Source organism: Bombyx mori, chromosome 22 (assembly GCF_030269925.1).
Source record: "Bombyx mori chromosome 22, ASM3026992v2".
NCBI lineage: Eukaryota > Metazoa > Arthropoda > Insecta > Lepidoptera > Bombycidae > Bombyx > Bombyx mori.
In genome coordinates, this window is record NC_085128.1 from 11,798,835 (window position 1) to 11,815,741 (window position 16,907).

Consider the following 16,907-nt stretch of genomic DNA (forward strand, 5'->3'; position numbering starts at 1 on the left):
TAAATGTGCATTGAATTTATGAAGTCAAAAATTTGTAGAAATTGTGGAGTAACGTATTTAAAAGTTATGGTTTACAATATCGTTTTGATAGTAAACACCGGAGAATAGGAGCGATGGAGTGTCGACACCTACGAGATTATTCAGTATTGAAAACGCATAGGGACGATTAATCTCAATGGTTATCTTATCTTTATTTGCACAGATACTTTTCGCCACATGAGATTTTTTCATTGCGTCTGAAATAAACAAAATGTTACTATAAATGTGATTCAAACAGTTACAAAAAAATACTAATTAGAACGACAAAACATAATTGTATTTTATTTGAGTGTAATAAAGAACAGTATAAAATGAATTAGTGAACTGAAACTGTAGGTAAATAAATAAACAAATAACCGACCCCAAATTAGGATTCCCTTTTTTTTTTTTTTTTTTTTTTCGGGTAGAGGGCCGAACCTCCTACGAGGTCCCCGCGCAAAAGGGGCGCGCGGGGTATGTGAGACTCAACGATCTGCATGGTGTTGTGAGCAGACAAATTAGGATTCCCTTTTTTTTTTTTTTTTTTTTTCGGGTAGAGGGCCGAACCTCCTACGAGGTCCCCGCGCAAAAGGGGCGCGCGGGGTATGTGAGACTCAACGATCTGCATGGTGTTGTGAGCAGACCGCGGGCCCAAGGATTTTAGAGCCCACCCACTAAACGACTCCTCTGCACTCTTACACCCGACGTCCGATCCCCTCCGAGGTCAAAACCCGGATGAGGTAGGGGGGCTACCGCGGTCAACACTACAACCAGACGGCGCGGCTCACCCCAAGGACGCCCAGCCGACGGAGCCTTCGAGGCGAATCGAAGGCTCTGAAACGTCGGCCGTCTCGGTACGGCAGCCCGTCGGGCCGCCCAGACGGTGCCGCTGGTGTCCCGGAATACCCCGCTGGACCAGAACCAGCCTGCCGGGTCGGGACGCGATACACCGTCGACCGGTCGCTCTAATCACTCCACGGCAGCGCGCTAGAGTGCTGGTAGCGCGCCGCGCGGCCTCACCCCCTCAGGTCGCCCCTTGACCTTCACCGGGGGGAGGCCGCCACCTACAGGGGCCGGGACGTACGGGCGTATTCCCGCCTCCGGCCCCCGGCTCGACGGCGACGGATCGGTGCGGAAAGGGAAGAGCTCTCCCTCTCTCGCTCCGCCGCCTCCTTCTGCGAGATGGTGGACTCGCAGAAGTCGAGCATCGCCTTCCAGGACGCGTCGCTGCCGAGCATCGTAGCCACGACGCGCGGCAGCGAGAGGTCCTCTCCAATGACCGCGACGAGGGCGGCGCGTTGCTCGTCGAATCCAGAGCAACGCGCCAGCGTGTGTTCCGCTGTGTCTTCCTCGTCGCGGTCCGCGCAGTGGTGGCACTGCGCCGTCGGTTCCCTTCCGGCTATCTTGTGCAAGTACCGGCCGAAACAACCATGGCCGGTAAGCATCTGCGTTAGCCGGAAGGTGAGGCATCCGCGGTCGCGGCCCACCCAGTCCGCGAGAACCGGGCGGACCGCCTCGACGGTTCGGAGGCCGGCCGACGGGTCCGCCAAGCGGCGAGACCACGCCTCCAGCACGGACCGCCGAGAGTGGAGCCTCCGCGCTCGAACTACACCTTCGCTGGGGCGCCCTTCCCCCCTAGAGCGGAGGTCGCTACGCCACCGGTAATCGGCAGCGAGCGCCTCCGCCTCCAGGTCCCAGGGTGGCGCCCCGGCGAGCAAGCACGCCGCCTCGAAGGAGACGGTGCGGTATCCTCGGATCGCCCTGACCGCGATCGCGCGCTGCGGACGTCGCAGCGCCGCGACGTTCTCGCGGGTCAGGGCGTGGCACCATACGGGAGCCCCGTATAGTGCCATCGACCGCACCACCCCCATGTAGAGGCGGCGCGCCACCTGATCGGGACCCCCGACGTTTGGAAGCAGCCGGCTCAGAGAGCCGGCCGTCGCCATCAGTCGAGGGCCCAACTTCTCAAAGTGAGCGCGGAAGTTCCACCGACCATCCAGTTCGAGGCCGAGGTACCGAAGACCGGTCACCCCGACCCCGACGCGGACGCCTCCGATCACGAAATTAGGATTCCCTGTGTTATGGGTTTTTTTTTTCGAAATCGCCAGACTTCCGCCCTTTTCTGGGGATACTGGGCGGGGTATGTCAGAGTCGAACTGACTAAAACCTCCTGTCGCTCAACAACCAACGTCCAAACCTCGCATGAGACAGAACTCATGAAAAGGCAAAGGGGGGAAAGTGAAGTGTTTAGTGCGGAGCACATCTCTCCCATCACCCTCCCCCTCGGGACGCCGGACTGGCGGTCGTCGGCGCCACGACCACCAGCCCTCTCGGTCGGCAGACTGTCCGAAGCCCGCCTAGATGGCGCCGGTTAGAGTGGGTTACCCTACGGAATACCCCGCTGGGCCAGAACCAGCATGGGTCGAGGATAGCCGGCCTTCCATCACCCGGATGCTCTTGCGTAAAACGCGTGCAGAGCAGCTTGCACGTCGTCTTCTTAGGCCCCCCTCGCCGGTCCCCAGACCGACATGTGAGGGGGACCCGAAACACTTAGAGGGCCAGGGCTTGGGCGAGATCCGCCTCCCTGGCCCCCGCTCGACGGCGGCGGGATTGTGCGTCTCTCACGCGCCCCGCCGCCTCCTTCTGCGAGATGGTGCACTCGCAGAAGTCGAGCATCGCCTTCCACGACTCGTCGTCGCCGAGCATCGATGCCACAACACTCGGCAACGACAAGTCGGTTCCTATTTTTGCGACGAGGACACGGCGCCACCCCTCCCATGCGGGGCAGGCGACGAGCGTATGCTCTGCCGTGTCCAAGTCGCAACCACAATGGTGGCACTCTGCCGTCGGCTCGGCTCCGATCCGGTGCAGGAACTCACCGAAACAACCATGCCCAGTGAGCACCTGCGTGAGCCGGAAAGTGAGGCGTCCTCTGTCACGATTCACCCAATCCACAAGGACCGGGCGAATCGCCTCGACGGTCCTACGACCAGCCGAAGGATCGGCCAGCCGTCTGGACCATGACTCCAGCATGGACCGCCGAGATTGGCCCCTCCGCGCTCTGACCACACTGGGGCTGGGACGCGCCACGCCCCGGGCACGAAGGTCAGCCCGCCACTTATAGTCAGCGGCGAGCGCCTCCGCTTCCAGAACCCAAGGCGGCGTCCCAGCCAGTACACACGCCGCCTCAAAGGAGATGGTGCGATAACCACGGATGACCCTGACCGCGATGGTGCGTTGCGGCCGTTGCAGCAGCTTCGCCACCCCCACGGCCAGGGACTGGCCCCACACGGGCGCCCCGTATAGGGCCATTGATCGCACCACCCCCGTATAGAGACGGCGCGTCACCTGGTCAGGCCCCCCGACGTTGGGCAGAAGCCGGCTTAACGCGCCGGCTACCCCCAACAAACGAGGGACCAGGTTCTGAAAGTGAGCACGGAAGGTCCAACGACTGTCCAGAATGAGGCCGAGGTACTTCAACTGCACCCCGACCCCGATACGGACGCCTCCAACCACGATATGGGCATCGACAGGTGGCACTCTCCGGGGCCTGTGGAACCACATGGCCTCGGATTTACTGAGCGCCACGTCGAAGCCCAATCTCCTAATTTTGCCGACGACATGCGCCACCCCAGCCGTAGCAAGACGGGCAGACTCAGCAAAACTCCCCCCCCGGGCCACGACCAACGTGTCGTCTGCGTAACAGATAACGCTCAGGCCCGGGAGGAGGGCACCTCTCAGCACCCAGTCATACCCGATATTCCACAAAAGGGGGCCGAGCACCGACCCCTGTGGAACACCGCGCACGACCGGGAACCGGTGCAGGATCCCACCGTGTCCGGTACACGTGACCGATCTGTCCTCTAAGTAGGAACCCACCAGCCGGCGAAGGTAGGGGGGCACTCTATGTCGTTCCAGCGCCCCCCCTATCACGGACCAGGGCAGGGTGTTAAACGCATTGGCGATATCGAGCGACACCGCCAAAGCCACCCCACCCCTGGAGACGGCCTCCTCCGAGAGGGCCCGCACGCGAAGGATCGCGTCTACCGTTGAGCGGCCCTCTCGGAAGCCATACTGCTCCGCCGACAGATCGGGTCCCACCCCGACTAGATGCTGGATGATGCGGGCTGCCAGAATGCGTTCCAGCAGCTTGCCCACCTCATCCAGCAACACGATGGGACGGTACCCGGCGGCAGTATCCGCCGGGCGCCCCTCCTTTCTCAACAGCACTAGTCTGCCCGTACTCCACGATGAAGGAAACCGACTCGAGGCAGGAGTTGTAAAGTCTCAAGAGTCGGTCCCCTAGGGCACCAAGAGCCAAGGCCCAAACCCGGCCATGGACACCATCCGGGCCGGGTGCAGTGTCCTTCGCGCACATTTTGCGAACGGCCACACGGAGCTCCGCCCCCGTTATATGGGGCACCTCAGCAGGGGCTTCGCCGTCGTAGTCCGGCGGAAGAAAGGAGCTACGATGGAAAAACGCATTTATTTCATTGATATTTTAACGCTACCTGAATAAGCCTTGATCAGTTTTTTACAGATAAATCAAAATTTTAATTTATAGAAATTAAAGTTTAATTTTCGTTAATATAAGTATTCTAAAGTCAGTTCATACGTACCGAGATTGTCATCTTCGATCATTTTACCAACAAGGTACACTTCACTGAAGACACCTTCGATAGCACCGGCTTCACATTTCTTCGTTACACCAGAAAACTTCGCCCGGTCTTTGTCAAATACTATATCCAAATTTTTAACCTGAAAGTTGGGATATGAATCGTGCTCAATAGTTTAGAAATAATATAATAAATAAATTAGAAACAATATACATAATAGGGCTCATAGTATAAAACAAAGTCGCTTTCTCTGTCCCTATATCCCTTCTTTTTCTTGCTTCGGTTTCCTCAATACTGAGGGTCGTGACCACCTCCTCGCAACAAGAGTCTTTTACGGACCAGTCCACGCCATTTGCCTCTATCTGCCGCCGAGTGTAGAGCATCGTGAACTGTGGTGTCGAGGGTAGTGCGGATCTGGTCAGTCCAACGTGTCGGGCCTCTACCTCGTGATCTTCTTCCGTTCACCTTGCCAGTCACCACATGATACTTTTCTATATCTATTCCTATATCCCTATATCCCTATGTATGCATAAATCTTTAAAACTACGCAGCAGATTTTGATGCGTTTTTTTAATAGATATAGTGATTGAAGAGGAAGGTTTATATGTATAATAATATCCATTAAATAGTGGAGAAATCAATAATAAATTATAGTTTCGCAGGGCGAAACGAGGGCGGCTAGTTATTTATATTCAGCGATTATAATGCCTTCAAATATGGCGTTTCAGTGTTTTTGTAAAAAAAGCTTTATTAAGTCCCTACGCAATGTTCTTTTTACCGATTTGAGAATTTTCGTAAGATCAGCTTGTGTGGCCGCTCGCTGTAACGGTAGACTTATGTTCACACATCTAAATTCTTGAGCAGCAAAGGCTTCTTCAGATACATTCGATCTCTTAATCTTTTGTAGCATTTCGGGCAAACCGTCAACCTTATCAGGAAGAGCTACGAAAAATGTAAAAGCACCTCCATTCAATGTTATACTGATGAACTGAAAAAAATATGGTCAAAATAACTGCCTCGATATTATAAGTATCAGAGTAAGTAATAAGTATCAGGGTAAGTATTATAAGTATCAGAGTAAGTAATCATAATACATCTGTATTGTTTTTTTTTTTTTTTATTGCTTAGATGGATGGACGAGCTCACAGCCCACCTGATGTTAAGTGGTTACTGGAGCCCATAGACATCTACAACGTAAAATGCGCCACCCACCTCGAGATATAAGTTCTAAGGTCTCAGTATAGTTACGACGGCTACCCCACCCTTCGAACCGAAACGCATTACTGCTTCACGGCGGAAATAGGCGGGGTGGTGGTACCTACCCGTGCGGACTCCCAAGAAGTCCTACCACCAGTGATTACGCAAATTATAATTTTGCGGGTTTGATTTTTATTACACGATGGTATTCCTTTACCGTGGAAGTCTATCGTGAACATTTATTGAGTACTTATTTCATTAGAAAAATTGGTACCCGCTTGCGGGATTCGAACACCGGTGCATCGCTTCATACGAATGCACGACGTCTTATCCTTTAGGCCACGACGACTTCTGTAATTTAATGTTGTATTTTTTACTGTGTGATCGTGAATTAAAATGAACTCACAGTCAATCTGGTGTTAAGTAATAGCTCTTAAATACTAGAATGTAAATTCCGCGTTTGAATACCTTGAGACGCGTTTTCGAAGTAGGTATGAATGTAATGGTTAATTACTAATGGTAATGTACTAAAGGTAATGTTTAATTACTATCCAATCCATTAAAATGGAATTTATGAGTACTTCTAGGCAGCAATCGGCCGTTTGGTTTATCTCTTTGGGTAAAGACACACAATACGTCCTATTGCCAGTACCTAATTATTTAAACTTTTAAACAATACGGGTTTGATTTATCACACGATAATCCCTTAGTCGTAGAAGTGGATTGCGAAACTGTGTTAGGTACTACATATTTTTTTTGACAATTTGATAGACGAGCTGTTCTTATCTTCTTATCTATTAGGCCGCGATGACTTAGTACGCGGAAAAATACCACTATTGAAGATAGTAGACCTCCTTCATAGTTTCAAATTTTGGAAGTGACTCGAACGTAATGGTGTTTACGATATTAAAGGCCATTTAAAATAAAATGAGGTATATTTAAAACTACTTTTACGGTTTAATCTAAGTTTTTTTGTTGTCATTATAATATGATTTCTGACCATTCGAATACTTTATAGGTTTGTGGTCACAGACGACTACGGTGTTTTTGATTGACATTTGAATATTATGCTGACTACCAACTATTTTTCTATAAAAACATATCTAGAGTTTTAAGTTTCATTTCACACAGAAAGAACTAATACTATTTTGGGGTCTAGCAGTTTCTTTAACTTGGGTTTTCATCTTTACTACAAGAGGATCACTGGTGTTAGATAAGTTATATGAGGTGTAACATATTAATGATTTACCTGTGCCTTATATTTTTCAAGGTATGCGTATTTTACGATTCCCGTCCCAACTAGTGCAGGTGTATTAATTATTTTCCTTTCGTTCGAATAAACATTAATTACTTTAACTTGTCTTGGATTGAATCCGGTGTCGAAATCGAGCTGAAATTTAACATTACGAGTCATCGGCTCTTTGAATTTTCTATGAAGTATGTCAAATAAATTCGCTTTACTTTCTTACCTCAAATTCGAAAGAATTAACAATAACAAAACCTTTATCTTTCTTTATCTTGGTCGCATTCACTAAATTTTTGTTTCCAGCTTGACCAATTTCTTGTCTGTTGACCTTTGAAACAGAATTGATAACTAAATAAATAAAAAACAATTAATGCGTACCAATTTCAATTATTGGCCCTTTGGTCTATTGAGGTAAACGAACCAGGAAAGATATCCAGCCGAGCGGGCGAATTTGCTCGGTAAGCCGATGGTCGAAATGTTCGGAACTTGTTTAATCATATCCAAACTCATCTTGAAAATGTCGTTAGCATCATTCAGGTGTCTGTCATCATCATTCACATCACACATAATGGGGAGATAATTAATGATAGAAATAATAATAAACAAATATTGACACAACACAATTATTTATTTATTTATAGCTTTATATATTTGATAGTATAAAGACGGACTTTTTTTTATTGCTAGATGGGTGGACGAGCTCACAGCCCACCTGGTGTTAAGTGGTTACTGGAGCCCATAGATATCTACGACGTAAATGCGCCACACATCTTGAGATATAAGTTCTAAGGTTTCAAGTACAGTTACAACGGCTGCCCCATCCTTCAAACCGAAACGCATTACTGCTTCACGGCAGAAATAAGCGGGGCGGTGGTACCTACCCGCACGGACTCACAAGAGGTCCTACCACCAGTAATTACGCAAATTATAATTTTGCGGGATTCATTTTTATTACACGATATTATTCCTTCACCGTGGAAGTCAATCGTGAACATTTGTTGAGTACGTATTTCATTAGAAAAATTGGTATCCGCCTGAGATTCGAACACCGGTGCATCGCTCAACACGAATGCATCGGACGTTTATCCCTTAGGCCACGACGAATTAATGCCATAGGCATTCTCTGACAGTCTACCTTAGGAAGGTGCAGAGATAAACGTTGGTAGGTGTAGTGTGATAGTATACATAATATTTATAGATACAAATACTCGTAGTTAAATAGATACACATACATAAATATATACCTAGTCAGGTCATAAATTCTGTCACATGCTTAATGTAAAATAATTGAAACAAGTTTACTCATTATGTAACCATTCATATACCAAAATGAACTTAACAAAACATAGATTCTTATGACACTAAAGTTTATCCAAAATGACCTCCGTGATTTTGAATACAGGCCTTCAATTTGCGCGGCCAGTCGTCTATCGCAACACGAACGAGGTCCATGTCAATATCGGCGGCTGCCTTAATCAAAGATGTCTTGAGTGACTCCAAATTGGGATGAGGCTTTGAGCACGCCTTTTCCTCCAAGTGTTGCCATATCTTGTAATCTAACGAATTCAAATATGGACTGGAGGAGGGCCAGTCTTCGTGCCGGATGAAGTCGATTTCACGTGCCGCCAGCGGTCTTGTGTGCTCTTCGCTCTATGAGCTGGCGCCGAATCTTGTTGGAATACCCAGTGCCTGTTATTGAACATGGTATGAGAAACAGGTTCCACAAGGTTCGTCAGGACTGTATTTTGATACACAACTGCATTCGTTTTTACACCTTTCTCACAAAAATGTACCTCTGTTAAGCCCCAATAAGAAACTCCTAACCATACCATGAGCGAGGATGGAAAATGACCTCGTTGGACACGCGGAATACGGTTGCTCGCTTCTTTACTACTGTGTGCGTACACCTTATCATTTTGTTTGTTGTAGCTCTCTTCTACGGTAAAAATTTTTTCATCCGAAAAAAGAATTTCCCGATATTTATTTCCCGCGTACCGCTTCAACAAAGCGCGGCATCTCTTCAGTCTCAGGTCCATTAGACGAGCATTCAAACGATGTCCTGTTTTTCTTCGATATGCCCGAAGCCCTAAGTCTTCATTTAACACCCTTTTCACCGTGGTTCTGCTTAACCCCATCTGAAGGGCCAACAGTTTCTGCTTACGTTTGGGATTTCTTTGAATTCGCGCCTGCACAGCTTTTATCACTGCTGGAGTCCTAACAGACCGAGGGCGACCACTTCTTGACCTGTCATCTACACTAGAGTCTTCATTGTATCGTTTGATGGTACGATAAACGAATCTTTTGGTTATATTCAAAATTTTCAGTATGTTAAAAATTTGAATTGGCGCGTAACCGCAACGATGTAACGCAATAACTGCAACACGGTCTTCTTTAAGCGTCGACTCCATATTTAAAATGAGTAAAATTCTAAAAGTAAACATTTTTATTTTCATGAACAATTCGAAATTCGAATTCAATAAACTTTTTTGTGGCCAGCATTCTAAAAGAAAAGTTTTTACTGTGTGACAATACTTATGACCTGACTAGTTACATAAAAATATTTATACATAAATATTATCAATTAGATGACCCTACTAACTCTCTGAAAAACAGTTCTCGAACACTCGTCTTAAACGCTTCACGTGTAGTGGCCGACCTATCTTCTATTTACTGACTTATCTTCTATTTCATGTATTTTTGAGACAAACGAGCTGATGAAAAATGTTTTTGTCCTGTAGGTTAGAGAGGGCGTGCATGGGTTTTGTGATCCTATCGTCTGCGTTCTAGATTGTGTACCTGTTGCTATCTTAGAACAGCTTATAATTTACTTTCTAGAACCATTGCGATAATGTGCACTGCGTTCTCCGTGATAATTAAAATTTATACTCGGTAGGAACATTTTTCCAAGTGTTTCCAAGGGCTTGAGTAACATTCGTTTTTGAACAAAGTTAGGAAAGATTACGAGTATAGCCTGCCTATAAAACAAATATTAAAAAAAATACGTACCCATGCATTTATGGTTCTGGCCGCTTTGGTAGGATTATCGAAATCGGCATTTCCAGTTTGTCCTATGAAATACTTTGAGAAGGAGTTTTTGAAAGCCGAACAGAATTTGTATTTGTCGTCGGCGTATATTTTTGTTGCATATCTCAGCGGAAGGTGTAGATCATGGCCAAATGTCCTTTTGTTCACTATTTTTAGTATTCTTTTCATCTAACAACAAATTAAAATTGAATAAAATATAAACCAAATTAAAAAGCACCCCGGGCATTTCAGAAATCCCATGCTAAAACGGAACCTTAGGTACTCCCTCCATAATCTTTTCCAAATTAATTATCACTCGCAGAGGAATCTATCCCATACATCCAAATATGTTCAAGCACTTAAAATCTATGGAGTATAAAAAAAAAGTTACATACGCACACACCTTGAAAGAAGAAAAGAACTATCATATAAAAAAAAAACTCTTGAAAAGCTATTGCCAGCAAAGCAAGCTATTGCAAGCTATCGCTGGTAGGACTGGTGGTAGGACCTCTTGTGAGTCCGCGCGGGTGGGTACCACCACCCTGCCTATTTCTGCCGTGAAGCAGTAATGCGTTTCGGTTTGAAGGGTGGGGCAGCCGTTGTAACTATACTTGAGACCTCAGAACTTGTATCTCAAGGTGGGTGGCGCATTTACGTTGTGGACGTCTATGGGCTCCAGTAACCACTTAACACCAGGTGGGCTGTGAGATCGTTCACCCATCTTAGCAATAAAAAAAAAGAATAAGTCACGATATTGCAACCTATCGCAAGCAATCGCAATATTGCTAGATTCTTATCTTGCAATTACATTAGTGGTTAATATTGTTGTAAAAAGTTATTCAATCCCGTTTTTGCAGGATAGCCGTCGGAGCCCCGTGGTTCGTCAGGAACGTCGACCTCCATGACGACCTGGACTTAGAGTCCATCAGTAAGTATCTATAGTCGGCGTCGATGCGCCATTTCGATAAAGCGGCACGACAAGAGAACCCTCTCATCGTGGCCGCCGGTAACTACATTCCCGATCCTGTGGAAAGAATGGAAAGCAGTCGACGTCGCCCCAAATACGTCATTTCGGACCCTCCCGATCTACTAACGGTACTTTTAGGTACCGTTCTCGTCGAACCCGTCGCTTGCGACGAAGGGCTCGACGAGTAAATTAACCCTCAGACACAGCCCACTGAGCTTCTCGCCGGATCTTCAGTGGGTCGCGTTTCCGATACGGTGGTAGATTCTGTGAAGCACGGCTCTTGCTAGGGTTTGTGTTAGCAACGTCGTCAGGTTTGAGCCCCGTGAGCTCACCTACTAGTTAAGGTTCCGCTGATATAGCCTCTCAAGGCTATCAGCTTAGGTAGGGAGAAAAAAAGTTGTAATAATAATAACTAGCGCAATTTGTTTTAAATTTTTGTTTATCAATCGAATCCACTACTAATCTCCGAGTGCTTAAGTTGATAATGAGCTGTAGTTCTTCTTGGTGTAACTTAATAATTTAATAACTTACTTCAGTTGTATTTTTCGTTCCCAGCGCATCCTTGATAGCTTTTAACGTTTGACCTTTCGAGTATAACGAGAACTGCGCTAAAGTATTGTAAAACGCCAAAGCTGATAACACGAAGGTTTGCCTTGGATACGATTTTAGAAGTCCCTGTCAATGTAATTATTTAATACAATAAAACTTCATATTTCCATTCGAAAATATCAATTCTAACTATTCCGTGCTGTAATTGTGCATTGCATTTCATTGTTTTTATTGTTGTTGTTGCAGTTATTGTTGTTGTTGTTATTCTAAGCTCAGGTAATGATAGGTATTGTTATTATATAAAAATATTCGCGAAACACGACTTCGAACTTAGTTCGAGTTTATCATAATGTTCACAGTTATTTAAAACCAATACATACATACATACTTATGTTTCTGAATTAATCCTCTCGAAATAATCTGCCTATAAATTTTATAACACTAATTTCAGTAATTTTGTCAATAACATCACGATAGCGTTATAAAATGTAAAGTTTTTCACTATTGTAAACTTACGTAAAATAACTGCCGTGTCAATTGATTGTAGTTTTCAACGAGCCGCTTAGTGTCCGGATTACCTAAAACATAAAGATTGCTGAAAATTGTTATTAAGTACATAATGTGTACGTAATAAGCCCTAAAATTCTACTATGCAAATTTTTCGAAGTTATCGTGGCTTAAAGGACCAGAAGCCAAGTATCTTAAATATCTTTTGACTATGCGGCTGTACCGGTACTTGAATCCCGTAGGAAGTACCAGTTTTTTAAATGAAATACGTATCGACATGTTCATGATTCTCTTCCACTAGGAACAACAACAACCATAAGTACACGTCCTCTTTTTATTTTTTATTGCTTAGATGGATGGACGAGCTCACGGCCCACCTGGTGTTAAGTGGTTACCGGAGCCCATAGACATCTACAACGTAAAATGCCGCCACCCACCTTGACATATGAGTTCTAAGGTCTCAGTATAGTTACAACGGCTGCCCCACCTTTCAATCCAAAATACATTACTGCTTCACGGCAGAAATAGGCAGGGTGGTGGTACCTCCCCGTGCGGACTCACAAGAGGTCTTACCACCAGTAATTATGCAAATTATAATTTTGTGGGTTTGATTTTTATTACACGATACTATTCCTTCACCGCGGAAGTATTTCTTTAGAAAAATTGGTACCGGTGCAACGCTCAACACGAATGCACCGGACGTCTTATCCTTTAGGCCACGACGACTTTAAGGAATGGCAGGGTATAATAAAAATCAAACCCCAAAAAACAAAAAAATACGTGTAATTTAGTGATTGTAGGACGCCTTGAGAGTCCGCACGGGTAGGTACCACCACCCCAGAAGCAGTAATGCATTCGGATTTGAAGGGATAGGGACAGCTGGTGTGAACGACTGGTACTTACAGATGGTTGGGTAAGTTGTTATCCCACACCGGTAGGTGTCACCATCCTGCCCATTTTTGACATAAAGTAACCGTGCGTTTTGGTTTCAAGGGCAGGACAGTCGTTTCCCAATACAATTGACACTTAGAACACATATTATTATTATATATATTGACACTTCAAACACATATTATTATCATATCTCAAGGTTTGGCCGCAAGCATGTTCTAACCAGGTAAGCTAGGAGTTCGGCGACCCGTCGAAGCAAAAATATATCAATAGGAATTTGCGTCAAACCTGCAACTATTTGATTCCGACTTAAAGACGATACGGTCGGGCGACCATGGCGATCGAGCGATATGTCACTGTTTCCTGAAACAACATTACTTCATTACGAAGAGCAGAAATAACAAAGTGTAAATAGACTCGTTACGTCACTATTTAATTACGAATTTTGTTAAAAAGGAATAATTTGGTTCAAGACATACATTTGTTTGTTATTTTTCTGTACAATATAAAACAGCAGTCATTCTTGTTCTGCTCTGTTTTTTTTTTTTGTTTTCCTACCTAAGCTAGTAGCCTAGAGGGGCTATTCCAGCGTAACCGTAACTACTTAGTAGGTAGCTCACAGGGCTCAAACCTGACGACGATGCTAACACGAACCCTAGCAAGAGCCGTGCTTCGCAGAATCTACCACCGGATCGGAAACGCGACCCACTGAGAAGATCCGGCGAGAAACTCAGTGGGCTGTGTCTGAGAGTTAATTTACTCGTCGAGCCCTTCGTCGCAAGCGACGGGTTCAGCGAGAACGGTACCTAAAAGTACCGTTAGTAGATCGGGAGGGTCCGAAATGACGTATTTGGGGCGACGTCGACTGCTTTCCATTCTTTCCGCAGGATCGCGAATAAGTCTTCTCTGTGTGTGGGTGGTAATGTATGTGTGTACATATTATCCACTTTCTGTATGATTGAATTGACTTAGTGCATTATTTACCATGAAGAAAACATTAAAGAGAAATCTCCGTGTACATCAAGATGATGCCTATACAATCTGCAACTGATCTATTGTCCTGACACTAGAATGTACTAAGATAGTCACTGGCCCATGAAGCTTGATAGCTCTGACTCCAGGCGAGACATGCGGAACCCTCCATACTACTACCCATCTAAGCAATAAAAAATAAAAAATAAAAATCGCTTTGCTATCTCACATTACCCCACCCCGCTGTCTCTTCTAAAATCCTGGCCTCTAATTTTTTAAAGTCTCTTCAGTATTCCGGCTTGGGAACTAGTGAGGGAGATTCAAGGAAACGACATGTAAGCTGCTTTACAGGCGTCGTCTTGCGAAGCTGTGATTGGATATCGGAGTACCCTCATTGACATTTTCCGAGGACACAAGGTGGAGGCTCCATATAAGGGGGGCTTAAGTAGTCTATCGACCGAGAAGCCTGGTGTCTGTGCCGCTTACAACCGCTGGTTCAGCATCCTGAAGTGAGATGACGACCGTTGGGTAGGAGAGACGCAATCCGCGCAAAACGTTTGGTGTTGCACCCCACCCACTTCCGTTCGCATTTAGTTTTATCTTACAAAGGGCCTACACGCAGTTCGTTGAACGATAAGGTACTCTGTCATGCTCGCAACTCATGGACGAAGATCCGGCGATTATCAGAGCTTACCGATCGCCATGATGCACGTCCAACGAACCATGAGGCAACGTGCTAATTTTCGCATACAGCGATATCTAAACCCAAAGGGCTTCGTATTCCGAATAACGGGGCTGTTTTATAGACCCCCCAAAAATCCAGTAGCCACTCTATAGCCCAAGTACAGCAGGTGATTATCTAGCAATACAAGTTTAATGAATTGAAAAAAAATACCAGTACTTTAAGTACTCAAAATGTACTATATACCTTCTGAAATTATTACTGCTGATAAACCAAATAATGCACACAAATAGTACACGTTTAGCTTCACCATTATTACGCTATACGATTTATGGAGAATTGATGATTACAAAATTGACACTTCGCTTAAATACTATATAAAACGTATTACCGACATACTCGTAAATGAATTTTAATTTTATTTAATTCAAAACTGACAATCGCAAGTCATTAAACTAAGGTATTTATTGATGTGTTTTTGACAGACATTAAATTCGACAATTTAGACATTAAATTAGACTATTTAGATTTTAAATTATATAAAGTAGTGTTAGTTTCGAAACTAGAATCAGCTAAATGTCGCACCAAGAAAAAATTATGAGCCAAATAATATTTCATGCTTAAAGAAATAGAAGTGTATCTTTCCGAAGAAGAAAAAAATTAATAGAGATGGAAGTCTGAAGTTTAACTTTTGTTTTCATTGCGACTTTGCTAATGTAATTGAATCAAAAATACTGAACATATTATTATCCCTCAGGATAATAGCTGGGTGTGTCATCACGGATTTAATTTTTCTCTTTTTGATTAACTGATTTGATTACCATAAAAAAATGTATTTAATTAGGTCACTACGAGAGAAATTTCCAAAACAATGTGTACTATACACAACAGTACACATAGGACAACAGTAGCTACAGGAAACAGGGTGACATCGCTAAGCACTGGTGAAAGATTTTTTCAGAGGTCAAATTCAGATCTGAAGTCACCACTGCAAGTGAATTCACCGAGAGAAACATATTACTTGATTTAACAACAAGACTCAACCAGTAGCTACTGGAAAATGTAGTTTTCTAAACTATTTATATTTTGAGTGACATTCCAGAAACGTTGCCGCCTCTAGTGCACAGCAGTTCTACTGTGGAAAAACGAGCCGTTGGCGGAGTATCGCGTTCCGACTCGACAGTTTGAATTTGGTCTAGCAAGGTATTCAGGGACATCAGCGGCACTGATAGGGGCGGTCTTACGGACTACCGTAACGAAATGGCCGACGTAGAGTTGTCGACTTCGCTTCGGCCGGACGTTCTTTGCGAGGTGCACTACGAGTTGTAATTTAGACCCCGGAATCCACATAAGCTTCCTCGGGTTGGTATCGAGCGTCGGACTAAAGTGCAAAGGAGTTGTATAATGAGTGCCCCTGTAACATCTTTAGTATCAGCCTTGAACTGCTTCGTCCTCGAAGTCCGACATATACCAAGGGCTCCCTAGGCACAGCAACATTGTAAAGCCGCCAAAATGACAGTCCAGATCCAAAACCAGCAGACAAACCCGATTGAGCTTCACACAGATGTGCGACAGGGTGACGTTATATCGCCAAAACTGTTCACTGCTGCTCTCGAGGATTTCTTCAAGACTCTGGACTGGAGTAAGCTGGGTATCAATGTGAATGGCGAGTATCTCTCACGCCTCCGATTTGCAGACGATATCTTTATAATGGCAGAGTCGCTGGAGGATCGCAGCTGGATGCTGGGTGAGCTCAATGCCGCGTCACGACATGTTGGTCTGGGAATGAATCTGGACAAAACTAAGGTCATGTTTAACGACCGTATCATTCCTGGACTGGTAATAGTCGAATCCGCGGTACTCGAAATTGTGTCTGAATACACCTATCTAGGCGACATTTTTCAGCTAGGCAGGGCCAACTTTGAGAAGGAAGCTGATAGGCGCATACAGTTGGGCTGGGCTGCGTATGGAAAACTCCGTCATATTATTATCTTGAACTCAGCAAACCCGCAATGCCTAATAACAAAAGCCTTTAACGCTTGCGTGCTGCTGGTAATGATATATGGCGTTGAAACGTGGACATTGACCGTAGGTCTGGTCGGTAAGTTCAGAGTCGCTCAGCGTGCTATGGAAAGGTGTATGCTCGGAGTTTTTTTGATGGATCGAGTCAGAAATAAAAAAAATCCGCCAAAGAAAACCAAAGTAAACAACATAGTCCTAAAGATTAGCAAGCTGAAA

At 45.2% G+C, this 16,907-nt stretch overlaps 1 protein-coding gene across 2 annotated transcripts; it reads right to left on the reverse strand.

Annotated features, from left to right (window-relative positions):
• serpin-30 (serine protease inhibitor 30) lies at positions 1-15,104 on the reverse strand. Of its 2 annotated transcripts, XM_062674803.1 has the most exons (10): positions 14,916-15,104; positions 13,304-13,378; positions 12,134-12,195; positions 11,600-11,743; positions 10,084-10,290; positions 7,301-7,405; positions 7,081-7,221; positions 5,413-5,622; positions 4,638-4,776; positions 1-236 (listed from the first exon to the last, which is right to left on the reverse strand). In XM_062674803.1, exons 1-10 carry the CDS (start codon positions 14,980-14,982, stop codon positions 58-60), a joined length of 1,329 nt encoding a protein of 442 aa, XP_062530787.1. In that variant the 5' UTR covers positions 14,983-15,104; the 3' UTR covers positions 1-57. The 2 variants fall into 2 exon arrangements, with proteins under 2 accessions (XP_062530787.1, NP_001139721.1); NM_001146249.1 differs by lacking the exons at positions 13,304-13,378; positions 14,916-15,104 and having other exon boundaries at positions 58-236; positions 12,134-12,235.
• Positions 15,105-16,907: the final 1,803 nt, after the last annotated feature.